At 50.8% G+C, this 21,388-nt stretch overlaps 1 protein-coding gene across 21 annotated transcripts in view; it reads right to left on the minus strand.

Moving 5' to 3' along the window:
- ZNF618 (zinc finger protein 618) overlaps window positions 1-21,388 on the minus strand; it is a 182,804-nt gene that overhangs the window by 71,176 nt on the left and 90,240 nt on the right. For all 21 annotated transcript variants that reach the window (XM_059143335.1, XM_059143341.1, XM_059143334.1 and 18 more), the window contains exon 2: window positions 12,821-12,864. In XM_059143335.1, coding sequence (XP_058999318.1) covers window positions 12,821-12,864 — 44 coding nt within the window. The remainder of the gene's footprint in view (window positions 1-12,820; window positions 12,865-21,388) is intronic.

Raw genomic sequence — 21,388 nt, forward strand, 5'->3', positions numbered from 1 at the left:
GGGCTTCTATCTCCCTGTTGTGGGGTAAACAGTGCTCCCCTATTCAAGATATCCCCATGTCCTAATCCCCAGAATCTACTGGAAAAAGGCTCCTTGCAGATGTATTTAATTTCAGGATAAGATGAGAATCATGGTGAATTACCTACGTGGGCCCTAAATGCAATGGTAAGCATCCACATAAGAGACACACGGGGCCTATGACGGGCAGAACAGGGGACAAGGCACAGAAGAGGAGAAGGCAACATGACCACGGAGGCCAAGACTAGAACGATGCGCCCACAAAGCAAGGAATCCGATGGCCACGAGAAGCTGGAAGAGGCAAAGGACTGAGTCTCCCCCAGAGCCTCTGAAACAGCACAAGTTTCTGGTTGAAGCTCCCCTGTTTTATGGCAAACTGTTACAGCAGCCACTGGACACTACTAGGCGGTGTCAGACTAGCCCTGGAGAACCAGCTCCACCGTGGTGAAGTCTGCAAGCCGCTCCCCTCTGTTTTCTTGTGCCTCCTTCTTACTCACTCCCAGTGCTGCATGTGGCCCCTCCGATGTGCCTGCACAGCCTGCCTGGGAAAGTTTCAGAAGCAAATCTCTTCTTCTGGGTTTTACCAGATGGTTCTTCAAGTGTTTCTTTTTTTTTTTTTTTTTAAAGATTTAATTTATTTATTTGACAGACACAGAGATCACAAGTAGGCAGAGAGAAAGAGAGAGAGAGAGAGAGAGAGAGGAGGAAGCAGGCTCCCTGCTGAGCAGAGAGCCCGACACGGGACTCGATCCCAGGACCCTGGGATCATGACCTGAGCCGAAGGCAGAGGCTTTAACCCACTGAGCCACCAGGCGCCCTCTTCAAGTGTTTCGACCCTCCCCAGAGAGGCATTCACGAGAGCCCTGGAGCCAGATGCAGAAACCGAAGCCCAGCACAGGGCCCGAGCCTATTTGGTTCACTTCCACGTCCCAGGCCGAGCACCAGGCCTGGGGCACAGCAGGACCTCAGTCCACACTGGGAATGAAGGGCATGCCCAAGGTCACACAACTTCCAGAGACCAAGAACAATTTTTCTGACTGCCATCCTAGTGCCGTTCCCACGAAGCCAGACAGCCTAAGACAGTACAACCAAAATAACGCTGCCAGTGGACTTGGGGCCCAAAGACAAATGTCACTTTGGCCACGTTGGAGAAGGCAGGGGATGCCATGTGGCCAGGAGCCAGACAACTCTGTTCTGGGTGTAATTCTCCATCATTGAAGCTCTACCAACTCACAGTAGCTATGCGGGTTCTCCACACGCTGGACGCCACCTTGTTTTTGCCTGACTCAGTTTCCCCATTTGCATGACGAGTGCACTGGAGTCTAAGGCTGTGACAGAAGCCAGACCTCCCCCAGCAGGGTGTGTGCCCCTTCTTGCACAGGCTTGGGACCAGTGCCCCCATCTGTGTCCCAAGGCTCGGCCTGAGGACCACCCCACCACCTGCAAAGGCTCCGCTCACTCACCCCAGTACTTCGGCCCCCTGAAACAATGAGAAGGGTGGGTGCAAAAGCTCTAATCGCAGTGTGTAAATAATGACTCGTTAACTCCCACTAGAATAAAACTTCATTAAAAGACTCTGCTCATTAGGAATGAGGGTAAAGGAGCCTCAAGCTGAGCTTAAATACACTCTCCACAAATGCACAGATGTACAGGTTGTTAACAGAACTCACGCACACCTAAGCCATGACCTCCGGGGCTGTGTGGACCCCGCTGCGGAGGCTGACCACTGACCCAGTCCACCAAGGCTACCCATGTGCCCACTCCTGATGACCTAAGAGCTGCAAATGACTCTTCGCTACTCACAGGTGTCAGCAGGCCCGTTCTTGGCAAGGCTTCCAAGTCCAGTGAGGTTTCTGCCTCCCCCACTGCACCAGAGCTGCTCTTCCCAAGGCCTCCCATGACCTCCATGCTCCTAGAGCCAATGGTCCCTTCTCGTCCTCGGCCACCTCGTCCTCTGTCGGCAGCCTCGGATGAACCTCCTTCTCCCCCATCAAACTCTGTGTGCCCTTTGGCTCTGTGCTCAGCTGGGGGGCCTCCTACCTCCTACCCTTCTCTGTCCCCTGCTGATTCCTCTTCGCCAATTCTTCACCCTCACACCCTGACATGCCCCAAGGATCCGTTCTAGAACCTATCTTTATCCACACTCACTCCCTAAGTGATCTCATCCAGACTTGGGCTTTTAAATATTAACAATGTGATGATGAATCCCAAATTCCGTCTCCAGCTTGGATCTGCCCCCCAACTCCAGACCTACATACGTAACTGCCGACTGGACACCTCCCCCTGGATGCCCGAGAAGCACCCATATTTAACAGGCGACAAATGAGCTACTGCTATACCCCCTCCCCCAAGTCCAGACAATCCTGACTCCCATCCCAGTGCTCCTTCGGCTATACCCTGCAATCCACGATACCACAATCAAACAACCACACACTTCTCGATTTCAGTTAGGAGCAATTCCAACCCTCCAGCTTTTCGGGCCCAGACTCTAGAACCAACCTGTCTTCCCTCTCCCTCACTCCGTACTAATGATAATGAGTCCACTAGAAAATCCTGCCGCCTCCACCTGCAACATGTGTCCAGAACCTGACGACCCCTTAGCAACCCCCGGTCCCCACTGCCCTCCCCAGCCTCCCGTCTCATCGTCAACTACACAGCCAGTCTCCTGCATCTACCCCTGCCCGACACCCCAAAGTCAACATTCAACACGGCAGCCAGAGGGACCTAGTTAAAGCAAGCCAGGTCATGTCACCCCTGGGCCTCAAAACCCATTATGGTCCCAGACCTCACCAGAGCAGAGTCCTGACCCCCAGAGCTCCCCAGGACACGCCCCAGGAGCCCACTGCCTTCACCAACACAGCCCCTTGCAGGCCACACCAGTCTCCCTGGTGTGCCCTGAGCACAGGGGCCTGGGGCCTCTGCCCCTGCTCTTTCTCTGCCCTTCCCGGCTGCCCCCATGGTTAGTGCTCGTGCAAACATCCCCGGGCCAGCGGAGACATCCTAGCTGCTTGATCTACACCTGCACACAGCTCACCCCAGTCTTCCCCACCCCGTCTCCCCACTTGACCCGTTCTGTTCACTACTCATCCCGCACTCACCCACCCATCACCTCTTGTCCCCTTTGCCGTCTGTCTCCCCGGCTGGAACGTGAGCTCCAGGAGGACAAGGACTCTCTCTTGTCCGTCCCCTGTCACCTCCCAGTGCGGACAGCTGCACCTGACACAGGAGAAGCCATCAGCAGGTGCCTGTTCCCTGAAGGAGCCACGCAGTGAGTCTTGGAAAGGGTGGAATGAGCATGGCCTTCAGGGTGTCTCTCCCTCGCCCTCCACCCGACTCACAAAGAACGTCGATGGTTTAACCGCGTCAGTTAACGTTCAGAACCGAAGTCGGCGCGGTCCACCCCCGGGCCCTGGGCAACCACATGGCCCAGAGATGTTCAATCGGAGCCCCATTCTGAACAGAGAAGCTTATTCCACAAGGGCTGCGTTCTTATCCTACTCCTCTCCGGCAGGAACTTTCTCAAGTGTAATGCACTCTTCCGTCCTCCCTCCTGAAATGCTAAAAGAGGGCAGCCGGACGATGCTCTGATCCCAAGTCTTTTTCTTCTCCCGCTCTGCTGAGATATTACTGACACGTAAAGATATGGAAGGTACAGGTGCACAGTGATGATCTGTCCTGCAAGGGGGCACCAACTCTCAAGCATGCAGATGGGACAGGATGTTGAGCTCCCAGGGCAGCTGCTGTCTCTGACATCCACCCGGAGCCTGTGGCCTCGTCCCCACGGTTACTGGGAAAACCTCCCTGTGCCTCTAACAGGCTCCAGCTGCGAATCTGCCCTCTGATTCCACGTGGCTGAGAGCCCTTCAGCCGTGAAGGCTCTATCCAATATCCGTGTATCCCTGTGGCTGGCCCCTAGCGGACAGCAGCTAACGTCTGCTGAATGACACAGACAGAGAACGACATGTCAGCGTGAAGGTGGAGGTGACTGTGGCAAGGATGCTGTCACGAGGAGAGGAGGACAAGGGCGGCTAGTCTGAGGGGCTCTGAGTGGCTGGGACAGGCTGCGGGCACAGTGCTTCACCCCAAGTCCAGGCACCGCCCCTGTTCCCAATGCCTGATAGATGCTCATTAGAAAACTGAGGATCAGAGACACAGAGTGACTTTTTCAGGGTCACACAGCTTTCCACGGACAGAACGGGATGCACCCAGATCTGCCTGACTCCATCCCCTGGGCTTTTAGTCGTGCGGATGATTCGTTTTCCCTTCTCAAAAGGAGAGATGATTAAAGAAACAAAAACACAGCACTTGTTGAATGAACAAAGTCTGGCTTATCAACAAGAAACTCCCAAGAGGTGGGGAGCATACCCCCTCGTCTCTTCCTGTATCCTCAGCATCCTGATGGAACGGGGCACGTGCCAGATACTTAACACAGTAACAGAGAAATGTAATAGAACTACGGCATGAAGGGTTCCACGTCTGCTACAGAGGAAGTGCCTGGGCTTTATGTTCCCTGTCGACCTCTAAGTCCCCTTGACGCGTTCCAAATTGGCTGCCGTGTGCAGCAGGACACACAGTCTCCTGTTTTTGGTGACAAGGACAGGAACCGTAACAGGGATGAAGGCTGTGGCTTCCACCAGCCTGGAAGGACCAGGAGAGAGAGAGAACCTACAGCGAAACCCCACTTTCCACAAACCCCAGTAACGAGGCCTGCGTCTGTCTGTATTTACTATTCCGCCCGTGTTTCAAATCTTCACACCATCACCCATGCCTTCGTAACCCTCAGAATTATCTGCACTTCCATTTGTCATGTATCCCTGATATATTTTAATAAATAGTCAAGGAGAAAAGATGAGATTAATAGATTACAACTATTAACCTATTAAACAACTCTTAACAGTCTAGAAATTCAAAATAACCTACAATGCATAAATATATCATTAGTTTGAGATAATTCCCAGGCACTTAATTTTCCTTAGTGTATATTGTCAGTCAGCCACGACGCTGGGTAATACTAGTTCAGAAAGGCAGCGTGAAGATTTAAATATTAAGACTGAATTCCCTGGTTAATTTAAACCGAAAAGAGAAAAGGCAGGAGTCTTGAGCAATGCTGTCAAGTCACAAACTCCGACATGTGGCAGGACAGGGCCCTCCGGGTAAAGCTGGGAACTTCTCTTAAGAGAATCAAGGCACAAGGAAGGCTGGCCTGGGCCGTTAGAAAGAATTACCATGAACAGCATGTTAAGGAACACGCCACCTTCGCTGGAAAGGCAGGTAGCAGTGGGGCAGTCTGAAGCCATCAGCAAGGCGCATGGTCCTTTCAACACTCACCCTGTTGAGGGGTTCCCCTCACCCCATGGTGGCAAAGCTGCAGACTCCCGTTTTCTCACCAGGACAGAACTCCCTCACCAGGTAAGGTAGGGAAGGGGAGGCCCCCGAGGGGTTCCTGCCTGTCGTCTTGCACAGATCCTCTGGGCCAGCCACAGGCTCCCATACAGATCCCAGAGTGCAGCCAAGTCAACCAGGGGAGACTGAGGCAGCCCCCAAGCTAGTCTTCATGCTGGATGATGAAGAAAGATTCTCCTTCTGCCACTAATGCGATTTCCCACTGAGGCTGTGACTTTGCTACTATCCCCTCCAGTCCCCTCTCTGACGCCCGGCACCTCTGACCACTGTCTCCTTGGAATGAAAGATAAAGAACTTCCCGAGAAGACCACGGCGCTCCCACCATCCTGCCCACACTGACCACGAAGGCCCGGAGCTCCCCAGCTGCCGGCCTGCCTACGTGTCCCTGACCTGGTCCAGGTCTTCCCGAGGTGCTGGGGGCTGGGCTCTGCCAAGCTTCCTAAACCACCTACACCCCTTCCTCCTCACACGTAACCCCGAGAAGTTAACACGATCCGCTCAGGGCCGCTTAAGAGATTCGAGGGCAGAGATACACGTAAGGAAGGCAGCCAGCCTGGCCCCCCACACACAGAGAGGCTCCGTCAGTGTTAAGTTCTTTTCTCCTGTCCTTACCAAGCATTCGCCAAACAAAAATGTAGAAAGTCTGGTCAAACTATCAAAAACATCAGCTCTCGGGCCACGGATGGAGTACTCATAAATGAACGCAGCGGGGCAATTTTAGGGTCCCCTGAAAACAGAAGACATGGGGGGCATGGCCACCCTCCTACGCCAGCAGTGACAGGAGGAGGATGAGGACACACGCTGCAGCTACGTTCACCGCAGGATGGGCAGAAGGGAGTGATCAGGAAGGTAGGTCTGGAGCCTACGGAGGTTCTGAAACATCAGACTTTGCGTCGAAAGCTGGAGAAAGCATAAGCCAGGAGAGAAGGATCTCTTTCAGGTGCGGAGCCAGACAGAGGGGGAAGCTGTGGAAATTTCCCAAGTTGTTTTCTCAGATGAAGGGCCTCTGGCATCAACGGCCTCCAGAAGCAGCCAGGCCAGGTCACACTCGTCACCATCATCAACACTGTGCTTCCTCAGGACAAGAAGCCAAGACTTCCAGACACCGAGTGGTTAAGAACAAGGACCCAACAACATTCTCAATCTGCTCCAGAACACAGAAGGGAGACTCCTGCTAGGAGTGTGCACTGAAAGGAGGTTTCCTAGGGACCGGTCACCTCCCTCCACTGGACTGCCCCAAGCTTGAGAGCCACAGTGCTATTGGGCAAAAATGATTCACCAGTTTTGATGTACATCAGTTTGCATTTCTGCGGCTGTCTCCGCAGGGCAAACCTAAGGATGTGCCTGAATTTTCCAGAATCCGCCCTATCTGCAGAATCTAGGTCTAACAGTAATAGATCAAGCAGAAAGGAAACTCTGCCCACCAAAAAAGCACTGGCCCCCACAGGGGATGAGTATATGAACCCCAGAGTCAGCCTGCAATTTATGATCTTTGTGGCCCAACTTTGCCCCAAAGTTCGATAAGCTGAGAATTCACATTTCTGGAAATCACATCCGAGCTCTAGTAACAGCAACATATACCTAGAGTCAAGATAAAGATGTGCCCTGGCTAGAATATACCCAGAATTCTTAAATAACTCTGTGCTGCTACCGTACTGGTCACTGACTACCATTGGGCCTACTGCTACTGCCGGCTTTTGTGCAAATCAAATTAATTTGTTTAGGGCTACTTTTATTTTTACTGCTGAAAACTAAAATTCTAAACAAGAAGATGTTCTTTAAAAAAATAATTCTGTAGCTGCACACACGCGGTGATCAGATTAAGAGTCCACCCATGAAAAATCTTAGCTTCAAGGACAAGACTCAGCTAGGCCCAAAGCTATTTTACTACGCGCGTGACCTTGGACAAGGCTATTGCTTGATTCCCTCTGGGGAAGAGGGGTAGTATCACAACTTCCAAGGGCCATTGTGGGGCCCAAGTGGGATCTATGCATGATCCTGCATGACATAGGAACTAGATTGTGGTCAGCCCTCCACCCCGACCCTCGTCCCTGACTCCAGTCCTTTCTACAGTGTCCAGACTCAAGAAGAACTCAATCGCCATCCCACTTCTACCTCCTCCTGGAAGGGAATCCAGCCTGGTGATGATAAAAATAAACATTTTTTGAATGCCTACTATGGGCCAGGCACTGTGAATATTACTATTATTATACTTAATCCTCACTGACAACATTATGAGAGAAGGTCTAATATCATACCCATTTTACAGATGAGGACATTGAGGTCGGGTAAGTAGCCCAATGTCATACAAGCAGGTAGTGGGTAGCCCCAGGACCTGAACCTAGGCAGTCTGGGCTCCTCAACACAGTGCTAATGAGCTATTTGGCCTTTAGTGAGGCTAGAGAAAAGGCAAGGGAGAAATCTGGGAGATGAGCCATGGAGAAGCATACATTTTTTGGATGGACACAATGCTTTGCTGAATCAGATTCCTCAGACCTGAGGAGATAACAGCCTTTCGAAAACTCACTTCCGAGCCAAACTTCTAAGGTCCTGCTTGTCCTGAACCCTTGGCAACACCTCTTCAATCCTGCCCCTTGCACAGTTTATTCACCTCCTGGCAAGTGGTATGATCCTTTTAAAACCAAATTGTACCATGCCCACCTCTGCTCAAAATCCCCAGGGGATCCCCCTATCTCATGCAGGGTAAAGGTCAAGGTCTTGAGGATAGCCTCCAAAGCTCTGTCAGTCACCTCAGCCTCCTTCCTGTAGCTCCAACACAATGTACACACTCCTGCCCCAGGGCCTTTGCACCTGTTGTTCTCTCTGCCTAGATGTGGTTGTCCCAAATGACTGCTCAGCTCAGTCCCTCCTTTCCTTCAGACCCATGTTCAAATGTCACCTTCTGGTGATGCACAAACTCCTTCTGTCACTCCCAATCCCCCACCCTCCCTTCCCCTCCACCCACCTCACAGCATTGTTTATCTTATGACATACCATCCATTTTATGTATTGATTACGTCTCCTTCACTCTTGCTAGAATATGAGCCTCTCCAGATTTCTGTTTTATTCACTGTTGTATTTCCAGCGCCCAGGTCAGATTTGTAGAATGAACCAGTGAGTTTTGGTCTTATCACTTCCCGCACCGCACCCCCAATCTGTATACTAGATCCTGATTGCTAGTTAGGCAACTGGTCCACACAACCACCAAATGAATCCCTTAACCTCTTCTATCCCTGGTTTCTTTTTTTTTTTTTAAAGATTTTATTTATTTATTTGACAGACAGAGATCACAAGTAGGCAGAGAGGCAGGCAGAGAGAGAGGAGGAAGCAGACTCCCCACAGAGCAGAGAGCCCGATGTGGGGCTCGATCCCAGGACCCTGAGATCATGACCTGAGCCGAAGGCAGCGGCTTAACCCACTGAGCCACCCAGGCGCCCCTATCCCTGGTTTCTTTATCTCCAAAATGAGCCGGTTACTCCAGATTATCTCCAGAGCCCTATCAATTCTGACAGCCTTCAGTGGACCCCCCCCCCCAAAAAAAGGGCAGAATTCTTCATTACCACAAGCCTATAGCTACATTTTCTTGATTATAAAGACTGCACTTTCTTAAAACGTTCCCCAGTTAAGCCCCACAGCCCCCACGCCTCTTAGCCTAAGTGGGGCTTGGCTGCTGTTGTGCTCCGTGATTTGCAATCTGCGCACCAAGTCAGCATTAACCTCGAGTGCTGGGATCACTGGTCCTGTAAAACAGACCTCGGCTGGGTTACAGAGAAGTAAACCAAACCACATTTGGTTGTTTTGTAGGATCAGAATCACCACCACTCCTGGTCCCCCTCAATTTAACATGAATTCCTTAGCAGTCCATGCTGTTGGTTTTGGGGCTCAGCCAGAGGCCCTCTGGAGAAGTACCAAAATTAGGTGTTCTGGGCCAAAAGACAGGCGCTGGGAAGAAAGCAGAGCCCGGCGCAACAGCCGAGGGGGCCATGGCACAGCCAGGAATGGACGCCCATGTCAGAGGACCAGGGGTCCTTCAAGGTCATTCCCAGCCAGGGCTCAGTTGACACAGCCTCACACTGACCTCAGGGAGCCTCACCCCTGTGTTTCTCCATCTAAAACGGGGACTAAATACGCCTAACATGCTAGAATGCCAGCATGTCTAAATCCCACCTGGCCAGGCCACGATCAAATTCACAACCGGCCTCAGGTTAGGCCCGCATTCAAGTTCTCCTGACGTGTGATGGGTAATTCGCTTTTCGAACTGGGTGCTGGGTCACAATACAATAACACTGTTTTGGTTTCTCAAAGATGCTCTATGACCTTTAATTATACAATCAATACAAACTCACTCGTGGCGCTCCTTCGAAGTCCCTGCCTTCCTCACAAGTCCCTGGCCCATGGCACAGCCCCGGGTCCCTCACAGACTCTTCTAACATCTTAACTGACCACTTCATCCCGAGAAGGGGGAGGGCGCAGTTGTTAAGCACAGGCACCAGAGAAATCAGACCTGGGTAGGCATCCAGGCTCCATCACACACTTCCCACTGGGGAGCCTGAGGCCCGTACATACACGTCTCTGTGCCTCAGCTTCCTCATCTGTAAAGCGGGACTAATAAGAGTACCTCCTTCACAGGGCTGTTAGAAAGACTGCATAAGTTAACAATGAACTAAATCACTTAGCTCTTACTTACTGACATGTAAGTGCTGACTGAACGGTAGTAGTCATTATTATTAGAAATTTCTTCTTTACGTCTCAAGTCACACACAACCCTAAGATTTGGGCTGGCATTGTGGCAAGAACACAGGGCTCCATCCCTGAGTGTGTGCAAGCTTGAGTAGTCAGGTGGGACAAAGAGATGGCACATGTGCCATGTTCCCCCTCCTCTGACCAGGGCAGGCATCGCTAATCTATCCCTGCACTCTTCTCACTCTGACTGTATAGCCTGTGCCTGGTAAGACTCAGTTCAGAACTTCAGGCAGCTACTACCGCTATGGAGGAACCTGCCTGCTGTCTTCCCACCTGCTGTGGGAGAAATTCTACAATAGAAAGTTAAGGACAAGGTGCATGAAAAGTCTTGAGAAACAGATGGAGGTTTGTCTCTGTCCACTTCTCTAGACACTCAAGTACCTGCTGAATGACTGACTATTCAGCTTTAAATCCATTGCAGCAGGGGCCCAGTGAACACGGAGGGCGCAGTGGGAGAAGCTAGCCAGACCCTCACTCAAGCACAGCACTGGTGAGTAAAGAAAGTACCCTGCTTGGGCAGGTTTGAGGCCTGACATGTGACCCTGAACAGGGCCATCCCTCCCCCACGTGTCCAGTAAGAGGGTGGGACCAGACAAACCCCAAGGGCTCATCTAGTCCGGACATTCCAACCCAGGAAACACTTGCACTCGCTCCTAGGCTAGAGACTCCCACTGCCCCCATAGACCACAGCCTCATGCACTGCTCTTCACACAAAACTCCACAACCAGGGGCCCAGGAGAGAGACACAGGCACTGGGCAACTGCTCGCCCCATGCATCCCTGCCAGCATTCACAGGTCCCAACTTGGCAGCCCACCCCTCCTTCCCAGACTGCATCCCAGCCCTATATCACCCTCACTTCTTCCACCTCATTCAGGTAGCCATCCCATTAACTCTGAGCACTGCTAGAGGTTTCTGCCCATGGACGTGACACCCTAAGGGGAGAGGCAGCAAAAATGATACAAACATGTGGCATGAAGAGCGAGCATGAAGAACCCAGGAGGGACACAGGCCACAGGCCCTTCAAGGAGAGGCGCCGGGAAGGTTTCTCGGAGGCCAGGATGGAGTCAAGAAGGAAGATCAGAGAAAGAACATTCCAGGTAAAGGGAACAGCAGCTGCAAACATTCTCAGGCAATGTCAGCTGAGGGCAGGGGCTGGCAAACCCCAGATTGTGTATTTATGTCTTATCTGTGTTCTTTCACACACGGGGGGGGGGGGGGGGGGTGCAGAGGTCATCACAGAGACCTATGGCCTTCAAAGCGCAAAATATTTACTATCTAGCCCTTCACAGGTAAAGCTGCTCGACCCCTGGTTTAGAGTGTTACGTACACAGAAGGTCACGGTGGCTAAGACAGACTGAGCAAGGGGGAGACTGATGCACGAGGAGGGTGGAGGGAGCAGGCTGTGCTGGGTGGGGTGGGTTTCGATGACCTGCAGCCGGGTATCTCTGCCTCCACGCTGTGCGCCCCCAATCCATCCTGCAAAGGGTTCCCGGGTGATCTTCCCAAAACACACAGCCAAACAGGTTATTCTTTCTCAAAGACCAATGGCTCCCTGTGGTTTCCCAAAGCACGTTCCAAGGAATACTTGCTCTGCAGCTGAACTTCAGTAAGAGGGTTCCTTGGTTAAGAAAGTTTGAGAAACACGGCATTCTCATCTCGGATGCCCTCAAGCATTCACGTCAGTCCATGAAATACTAAGAAGTCCCTCTGCAAAGAAATCTGTTGACTTTGTTTAACCTACTGTCCTTCAAACTTGCTTGGCCACAAACCTTTTTTCCACCAAAATCTCTCAACATTCTGAAGAACTAGTGTTCATGGGCTACAGGGTGAATTCCCCTGCCTGGCCTCCGTGCTCTGACCCCAACTCCAGTAAGTAATCCCAGAGCCCGTTCCAGAGTTCCAAATCTCGTGTGCGTGGCCTGGAGTGCCCTCTCTGGTCTGTCCTTTGCCTTCCTATTGCCTCTGATGCCCCCAGTAAAGGTCGTCTTGCTGCTCGTGCTCTGCCCTCGCTGAGTGACAGTGGTGGGATCAGCGCTCACATTTACGGAATGCCTGTGCCACCCACCAGGGGTGGACAGCCACTCTGCAGCCCTGTCCAGAGTTCTTCCTGCCTTCTTTGGTAACGACAGCCCAGCTTTCCTTTGGAGGCTACCCCCCGCCCATCTCGTGCCAGTTCCCAGGGTGAGGACACAGCCCCCATGTGGCTCAGCAGAGTATCCCCTCCCCTTGCTGTGGGGTGACTGGTTCAGGCAGAAGAGCACAGGACCCAAGCTGGGCCAATGAATTCCAGACCAGGATAGGTTGGGCGGCTCAGGAGTTCACAACAGAGCAGGCGAGATGGGATTCAAGCCCAGTCCTTCTGCCCACTCTTCTGCTTGTCCTCTAATTTACTGCCAGCCTGAGTGCCCAAAGGCCTATCCGGGATCTAGTCATCCTTGGTGCATCATGGGTGCTCAGCGAGGGTAACAGGAGGGCTGGAAAGTGCTGCCCATAACCACACATCCTCTGGGGAGGTATGTGTACTTCTCAGCCAAGGGAGCTGGCCTGGACCCCCCATCTCCTTCCAGGGAAGGCAAGGACCAGAGAGAGGTGGCTGTTGGTTGGGAAATGCGGAGAGGGAGGGGTACAACTAGAGGCAAGGGAAAGAGAGTGTACCTGCTTGCGGTGCTTTTCCTTCCGGCTGCACTGGCTCCGTCAGCCTGCAAAAGAAACCCAAAACACCTCTATCAGCCAAGGGAGGGGAGCCCAGATTGCACCCACTGCCACCCCACCAAGCTCCCCCTCAACACCAGTCTTCAGACTGGTCCAAGGGGAGAGCTGGCCCAAGCCCAGTTCCATTCTTGCAGGCTGGGAAAATCTGCCCCTAGTGGTAAGAGGGAGTCAGGACACCCCCACCCCCTCACACCACACGCCCCCCCCAGGCCCCGCCCCCGGAATTTGCTTGGCCCTTTAAATCTAGCAGAGCACCCATTGCCAACACAAACCCAGCAACCACAGGGCCCTGGGGACTCAGTGAAAAGTAAGTAACCAGCTAAATCTGAGATTGAATTGCACCATTTTTATTTTCATCTGGGATTTCCAATAAAACAGTAGCCGCAGATTTATTCCTACCAACCAGAGGGGGAAAATCCTATTATGTTAAAATATTCTGTTCCCCCAACCCTACTAGCAGGGAGAGACAAGAGAGTGCCGGTTCTTAATCTCTTCCACTTGGGGTTGGGGAGGGGGATGAGGAGATGTGGCTGACCCAATGAAAATTTCAGAAATCATACAATTCTGGGTCAGATGGAGAAACTGAGGCCCGGGGCCAGGAGGGAGCTGCCTAAAGTCTCAGGACAGAATGACAAACATCTGGGGTTCCTGACCTCCCTGCCCAGGCCAGTGCTGGGAGGACCTCTGCTGCAGAGGCTGAAGTAGGCCATGGACATGGAAAGAACCCACGGGTTGTAGCCACTTTCTTTGGCTTTGTTAACGCATTTATAATAATAGTAATCGCAGAATAATGCAGGTTCCAAACTCTGGCACACACGTGTTTCCAAATTCAGAATACTTCCAAGTTTAGAAAGGTAAAGTAGCACATGCGCTCTGTATTTTGCAACAACCCCGGCAGGGTCTGGGCAGCCCCCCACCAACCCCAGATTCAAGCACAGTGAAGCTCGTGCAATCAGGCCCTACAGAAGATGAACGAAGACAGAATTAGTCTCTTCCCCTTCAGGTCAAGTCCGACCACCTCACCAGTCATGAAAATTATTTTTGTTTTCGAGTTTTGTGAATTTCAGGATTGCAGATCTAAAATTGCGACAACAGCTACCTTTTGACGCAGGTTTTTGAGAAGTTACAAACTGGCAAAACCAGATGGCAGGCTTCAATTCAAACAGTCAATATGGAGAAATAAAAGAATTTCACCCAAAGAAGGCCAGATTTCAGTGAGTGAAAGCAGCACTTAGTTCCATGTGACCACAGTCAGCGAGAGCTGACAGTCCCCACCGCTCCCTCTTGCCTTATACCCAGCCCTCTGGCCTGGTTCCCTGGGGTATCCGGACTCCCTAACCTCCCCTGGGGTGCCAGTGTATGCACATTTAATGCTTCTTATTCAACCCTCGGAAAGGGTCCCCCAACACACACAAGGAAGCAAGGAGAGTCAAAGAATTTTAAGTCACTCGTCCAACATTCCACAGCTACAAGCCCAGGTCTGGGTTACTCCAGGGCCCAGCTTCCTAAGCTCTGGAGTATTTTCTCTCCCATCAAAATTCAGAACAGCCAATTGGAAAATGAGGTAAACCCACAGCCCCCACTGCCCACAGGAGGGAAATGCAAAGATGAAGGACAAATAAGGGGGCAGAAATGTGAGGCCTGGGAGGGAAAAATTAATGGGATGCTGGTGTATTATTTCAGTGGCAGAAACAAGAAAGCGGAAAATGGTTTGCATATCATTTCACTGGGAGCAAAAGAACAGGATCAATTACAGCCTCCTTCCGACATCTTGCATTCCTCAAAACTTCTACGGAAAGTGAACGGGACGACGTTGTTTTAATCTTCATATCGTGAAGAGGCAGAAGTGGTTAAGGGGTGGGTGCAGATTCTGCCCCAGAGAGCTTAAAGAAAATTTTAAAATCCCAAATGATCTCTCATCTTTCCCACTCAACTCTGGGCACGTATTTCTAGCAATTTGCACATATTGTTGCGGGGTTTGTTTTTTTTTTTGGGGGGGGGGGTCCTCTTCCTTCCCAGTTTCACCCAGAGTGGACTGCATGTGGACAGGGAACACGGGGCTGGGGAGAAGAAAAGATGCTCCGTCTCTGGCAGAGCTAGGCACTGCCACCTATGTTTCCTTTTTATTACGTTTGCGATGCTCTGCACTCTTGCCACCAGTGGCAAGACTGAGTTTTGTTTTCCACCGATTTTTATGAAACAAAGACAAAATGCTAAAAATGTTCAAACCGTTGCCCAAAGAAACCCTTGCACAGAAACTCAGGAGAAGCCACGGGAGAAATTGAGCTGCTGGTGGGAGGAGCCTCACCTGGGCAGGTGTGATGTGCCCCGGGGGTGGGATGGCTCCCAGGGGATCCGGAGAACTGATACAGGTGGGCCTGTGCACGGACAACAGGCTCAAGTGAGAGATGTCCACAACAGCATGTGTCCCCATCACAGCTCCCATCGGTCAGGGCACATGGGCCTGGCTGGGTCCAGGCCCACCGTAGGACCAGGGACAGCCTCTCGGGCCCTCCCTGCCCCTATAGAAGCCCACAGTGCCAAGGGCACCAACCTTCAGTTGCAGGGATCAACCTTCAGTTGAAAAGATCACTGAGAAGCCAGACCAGCTCTGTCCATGTCCTCCCAACTCCTGACCACTTGAATGAAGCTGACCCTCTGACGTGGCCATTTTCCCAGCAATTTCCTATGATTCAACCTAAACCACAAACCCACCTCAACCCAGTGTAACCTGACCCGATTCCCAACTGGAACTCAAATCAAACAGCACAGGATAAAGCATCATACAGTGTTGCATCTGGAGCCCCCAACAGTCCTGCCGTTTCCTAGCTATGGGGTTCTTGGTAAGCCACCTGCACGCTCAAGACCTCGGTCTACCCGCGTGCAAAATGGCAATAATGCCAATCCCTGGACCGATCTTCTGGGACCGACGAGGTAACTAGTGTGGACTATGCTGACTGCACCACAGATGGGCGTGAGGTGGAGCCGACCTTGCACTGCCCCAGGACTCTCCCCAGCCTGTCCTAGGGTCTGGTCTAAATCCTGGGCTGCAGGAGCAGGTCGGCATCTCACAGGTGCCCACCAGACCCCACAGCTCTGAGGCTTCTTGCAAAGGGCTGGTAGAAACAAAGTCAAATAAAGTGATACAGCCTATGCTAAGCACAGGCCAGCATAGCAACGGCTTAAGCAACAGCAACACGGCAGTGGCTTCCACTGGACCATGGGCTCCTACGGACACAGCTCTGCCTGGTTGTGTCCGTGTCTCACCAGGGGCAGGCTCCTTCCTTTCCCCGGACACAAGGTTCTCGCTGGTAAAAACTAGACGAGAAGCACGAGAGTTAAATCAGATCCTCTCCTGCTGCCTGTGGAAGTGACCCAACCTTAACCAAACCCCACTATGGCAAGTGAAATGGGGCGTGGCACAGTGGGCCCATGAGAAACCCTCCCCCCTCAAGCCTACCACGCAGGAGGCTTGGCTCCCAGGGGATCCGGAGAACTGATACAGGTGGGCCTGTGCACGGACAACAGGCTCAAGTGAGAGATGGGGACAGGCATCCACTTCCCCAGTTCCCCATAAGGGCATCGGTCTCCCTTTGCCAGCCCCATCCATTCCTCCTCCACCAGTTTCTCTGTAGGACCCGGGCAAAGCTATTTTTGGTTTCATTCGACCCTCCTCTTCCCTCCCAAATGAATGTTAAGTTGTTCTTTTCCATTCTCTTATTAAGGATTTTCTTGGAAAGAAAATATTATTCCAAACCCAGAAATTTTATTTCTGAATTTGTGCAAATGTAAGTTGTAGGACATTAGCTGCATTTCACATTTTGTGCAAATGGCAGAAACAGGCAATTCGTGTGCTACGGGATGGGGGCTGGCCAACGATTTCGATAAAATAAACCCTTTTTTAATTTAAATGCTAATGCACTGAATTAAAATTTAATAACTGAGGAAATTGAAAAGCCGAGCAGGAATATTGGAAATAAATCCAAGCAGAAACAGCTGAAATTAAAAATTCTAGAGAGTGGGAGGATAGCAGCTAAGCTGTCTTATATGATTACATTTTTTTTTTTTCAGAATGAAGCAAAAAAAAAAAAAAAAAAAAATCCTATCTCTCGCTGGCTCTAGGGCAGTAAATCCACAGTGCTGTGATTTATTGCTCAATTTTCCTGAGGGGAAAAAGGCTTTCTTTCATGCTGAAATATTTCATAAATTTCAAGCCAGCATAAATTCTTAATTTAAAAGTTATGGAGGTCACATTTAGTGCACTGGTACGGTTCCAAAATCTTAAAGCAATAGCAGCGACCAAAAAAATAAAAAATTTTTAAAAAAGAAAAAAAAAAAAAAAAAAGGCAAAAAAAGGGGTAGAATTGGTTCTTTTTTTTTTTCTTTTTTTCATTTTGGTTTTAATTCACGAGTCGAAATTTCATTATTAAAGATCCCTCCTGGATGGATGGAACCCAAGCACATGGGGAACTGGTATGTGTTTGGAAATCTGCTGCAAAAGATGAAGAGATAAAGATTTAATTCAATTATAAAAGAGGCTTTTTTTTTTTTTTTTTTTTTTAAAGCCACTTGAGGAATTTCTGGTAAAAATTTCCTCCCTTCGCTGCCTGGGAAGGGGTGAGGGTGGGGGAGGGTGGCCAATGTAATTGCTTCTCTTAGATCTCCAATCTTTTGTGCACACTGATATATTCATTTGTTATACAGCTGTTCAGCGGCGGAAAGAATGCTGGGGCGCCCATAATTCTAAGCAAATCAATCAAAAATTAATGATTTGTCATGCTTGCACAATGGAGGAAAACAGCTCCTTGGGTCCTGGCTGCCTGATCTCGAAGAATGAAATGCCTTTCTGCGATAAGAGAACCAAGCCGGAGGCTCAGCGAGGCTGAAGCGCCCCTGTGAATGTGGGTGCGCATGGTCCCCTGAGCTCCCAGAGGATGGAGGAGGGCCACCATCTTGAAGAGAACATCTCCAAGATGGTGCCTTGGCCAGTCAAGGACAGACGGAGCGAAGCACATTTCCCTAGAGGTATACTTAGGATCTGGCCTTCTCCCTCCCCCACTGCAATGCAAAAAGTGCTTCCTTTTGGGACACATCAGTGACTCCCCCAGCTCCCCAGCCAGATTTGACAGGTCTCTGTTCACTATCCCCCCACCACTCTTAACCCACCAACACCAGCACTTTTCACCAACTCTATGGGATGGGGACCACAGTGCCCCGTATGTGCCCCCAGACCATGTGCTCCTCCTGGACAAAGACCACACTCCACACATGGCTGTGACTCTAGCACCCAGCTTGGGGCCCGCACGCGGCCAATCTTCCAGTAAACAGGGTTGACTCCATTAATTATTATTTCTCGGGAAACACAGATAACGAAGTTCCTTATATGCATTATGAACTACTAAAGAGAACAATTGATCTTAGATAATCCATCACTCCTTTATTCATTCAACAAACATTCCCTGAAAAACCTACTGTACTCCGCTTTGGATGAACAGCCTCAAATCCACTGGGGGACAGTTCCAAACCCCTAACATTTACTGCTTCTTGGCTTCTCTCCAACCTCGGAAGGAAAGAGTGAATGTGAACCCACAGGAGAAGCTCCCTGTGTGCTCAAATGCCTTTCAGGTCTTCTATTCTTTCTTAAGTCACGTGAATGTTATTTTCGCAAGGATCAAATGCACATTACTCCAAACTATGCCTGTGCAAGTCATACATACATATGTTTGAATATAAAAATACCATCTTATATTACCACCATGTACAACTGATCCTGTAGGAAGATGCTTAGCCTCAGCAGTGAGGGAGGCCAAGGGCACTCACCTGGAGGCCTGCAGGAGGCACTGAACCTGTGGGATGCACCTGACAGAGCCGCGGACTCCGCCCAGAGGGTCACTCTGTCTCCTCCTCTTCACTGAGGATGGGAAAAGTAGGCCCAAACAACCGGAGCCTCATCTGCAAACCCCTTTCCTTTCCAACAGCCAGTGGATCCCCAAAACTGAACTTGAACTTTCTATCCCACTGAGGCACAAGACTCAAATTAGGGAAAGTCATTCACTCATCCCAAAAGTATTTCATGAGCTGCTTCTACACACGAGACACTGTTCTGGGCAGTTGGGCTATATTCCTGCCCTCAAAGCGATTACATTCAACTTCGGGGAGAGAGCAACATTAGGTAGAATAAATGAGTAAAATATATCCTATGCCCGAGAGTCATCAGTTCTGTGAGAGGAAGACAGAAAGGGAAGGGGGACCGGAGTGCAGGCGCAAGGTAGGAACCACAGGCTTCAATCTTTTTTTTTTTTTTTTTAAGATTTTATTTATGTATTTGACAGAGAGAGAGAGATCACAAGCAGGCAGAGAGGCAGGCAGAGAGAGAGGAAGGGAAGCAGGCTCCCCACCGAGCAGAGAACCCGATGCGGGGCTCGATCCTAGGACACTGGGATCATGACATGAGCCAAAGGCAGAGGCTTTAACCCACTGAGCCACCAGGGCGCCCCAGGCTGCAATTTTAACCAGGTGATCTGAGCAGGTGTCGTTAGGCAAACAATGGAAGGGAAGGGAAGGGAGTTGGTGTCTGGGGGGAAGGGAATGGTCAGTGCAAAGACCCAAGGGCACGAGTGTGTGCCTGGTGTGCTCCAGGAACAGGAAGCATTTCAGGACTGAGGAGAAGGGAGGAGGTTAAGGGAGGCCACTGAAGGCCTTTGGCTCGTATCCTTGAAAGTCCATGGAAGGTTTTGGCACACCGACATAATATGACTTCCATTTTTTAAAAGATCCTGGGGCGTCTGGGTGGCTCAGTGGGTTAAAGCCTCTGCCTTCGGCTCAGGTCGTGATCCCGGGGTTCTGGGATCGAGCCCCGCATCGGGCTTTCCGTTCAGTGGGGAGCCTGCTTCCCTTCCTCTCTCTCTGCCTGTCTCTCTGCCTACCTGTGATCTCTGTCTGTCAAATAAATAAAATAAATCGTTTAAATAAATAAATAATTTTTTAAAAAAATAAATAAATAAATTTTTAAAAAGCGATCCTTTCTGGCTGCTCTGCAGAGAATGGACCGGGGGCAAGGGTGGAAGTAGGCAGGAGGAGGTCAATTAGGTCACACTCATGGTTGGGACCAAGGGGGTGAGGAAGTGGCTTCTGACTATGCTGGAAGGTAGGACCAACAAGACCTTCTATAAACCAGATCTGGGCTGTGACAGCAGGTAAGAGTGAGGTAAGACTTGAGAAACCTTCGGCCTCCGCACCAAGAAAAAAGGACCTGTATCTTTCTGGCACATGAGAAGATAAAAGTCACTGGGACAGCACGTTCCATGGATCGTCACACCACATCAAATCCTCCCAATAAAGCTGCGAAGGAGATGCTGAAGCTTACGCATCCCTCCTCGACCACAAATCAGCCAACCACCCAGAGAGGCCCACTGGCTTGCCCAAGGTCACAAAGAAGTCAGTGGCTTGACCACAGCTCACACATCTTCTCACCCAAGTCAATGGCCATTTCCTCTACACGCTTGGCCCTTGCTGCCTAGAAGACACAGTCAATCCTGGTCCCAAACAATGGAGGTGAACTTGGCCTACAGACCCACCCAGCCCCAACTCGAGCACAGGCCGCCCCTGCTCATCGATGTTCTTGGAAAAGACCTATTAAGGGTGATTCTGCCAAGGCCAAACAATAGCTTTGCACGTTACAAAAAGGATCCCACTTCCAGGAAACTAAATATATTATAAATTCCCTAATTAGACCTTGTTTCTCAGATCACCTTCGGTGATATGTCTCTAGCATGTGGTGCTTCATTTTTAATTCTGTATTTGCTTTCCACCCAAACGTGGTTACTCAAAGCCGCAGGCAGCTCAGGGGTCCCAGAGGAGGGGGTGCGTCTGACCTGGAGTCAGACATGGGTATTTCAGCGGGTCTTCATACCTTGCACAGTAGATGTGTGATTCTGAGAGGAGCCATGGGGGGACCATGCATCTCAAAAATGGTTCCTATCATTCACCCAAACACTACTTGCTAAGTGCCTACTGTGTGCTGGACACCGGAGCTGTTACTAGGAACACAACAGCAGCAAGAACAGTAGGGGAGATGGGCAGTGATTACTTAATTATTTCACGCTATCGATTTATAATTACCAACTGAGATCTGTGCTCTCAAGAGGAAGGCCTAGACTCTGCAAGCATCCTTGACAACAGGATCCAAGGAAGCTGTACGGTGAGGAAGAGTTTCCCCAAGGGAAGGATGCTAGAACAGGGCACATGGAGCTCCTGCTCCACAGAAGGGAAGGCATGGTCTAGATGCAAATGAAGCTATGAGCTGAGTGTCAGGGAGCAAAGAGAAGGGCACCATCTTGCCCAACAGCAAAGCCTGGGCCCCTGAAGCCTGCAGGGCCTCAGCCTTCTCTGAAGGCCTTTTCCTCTGGAGGAAGGGACCAGCCCACTGACAGGCCCAGGCTCTGATCTGACCCCAGATCAGAGCCCAGAGGCCAAGGAGGCCCAGACATACCATCAACTAGCCAAGTTTCC

The sequence above is a fragment of the Mustela lutreola genome, chromosome 12, assembly GCF_030435805.1.
Source record: "Mustela lutreola isolate mMusLut2 chromosome 12, mMusLut2.pri, whole genome shotgun sequence".
NCBI classification, from domain to species: Eukaryota; Metazoa; Chordata; class Mammalia; order Carnivora; family Mustelidae; genus Mustela; species Mustela lutreola.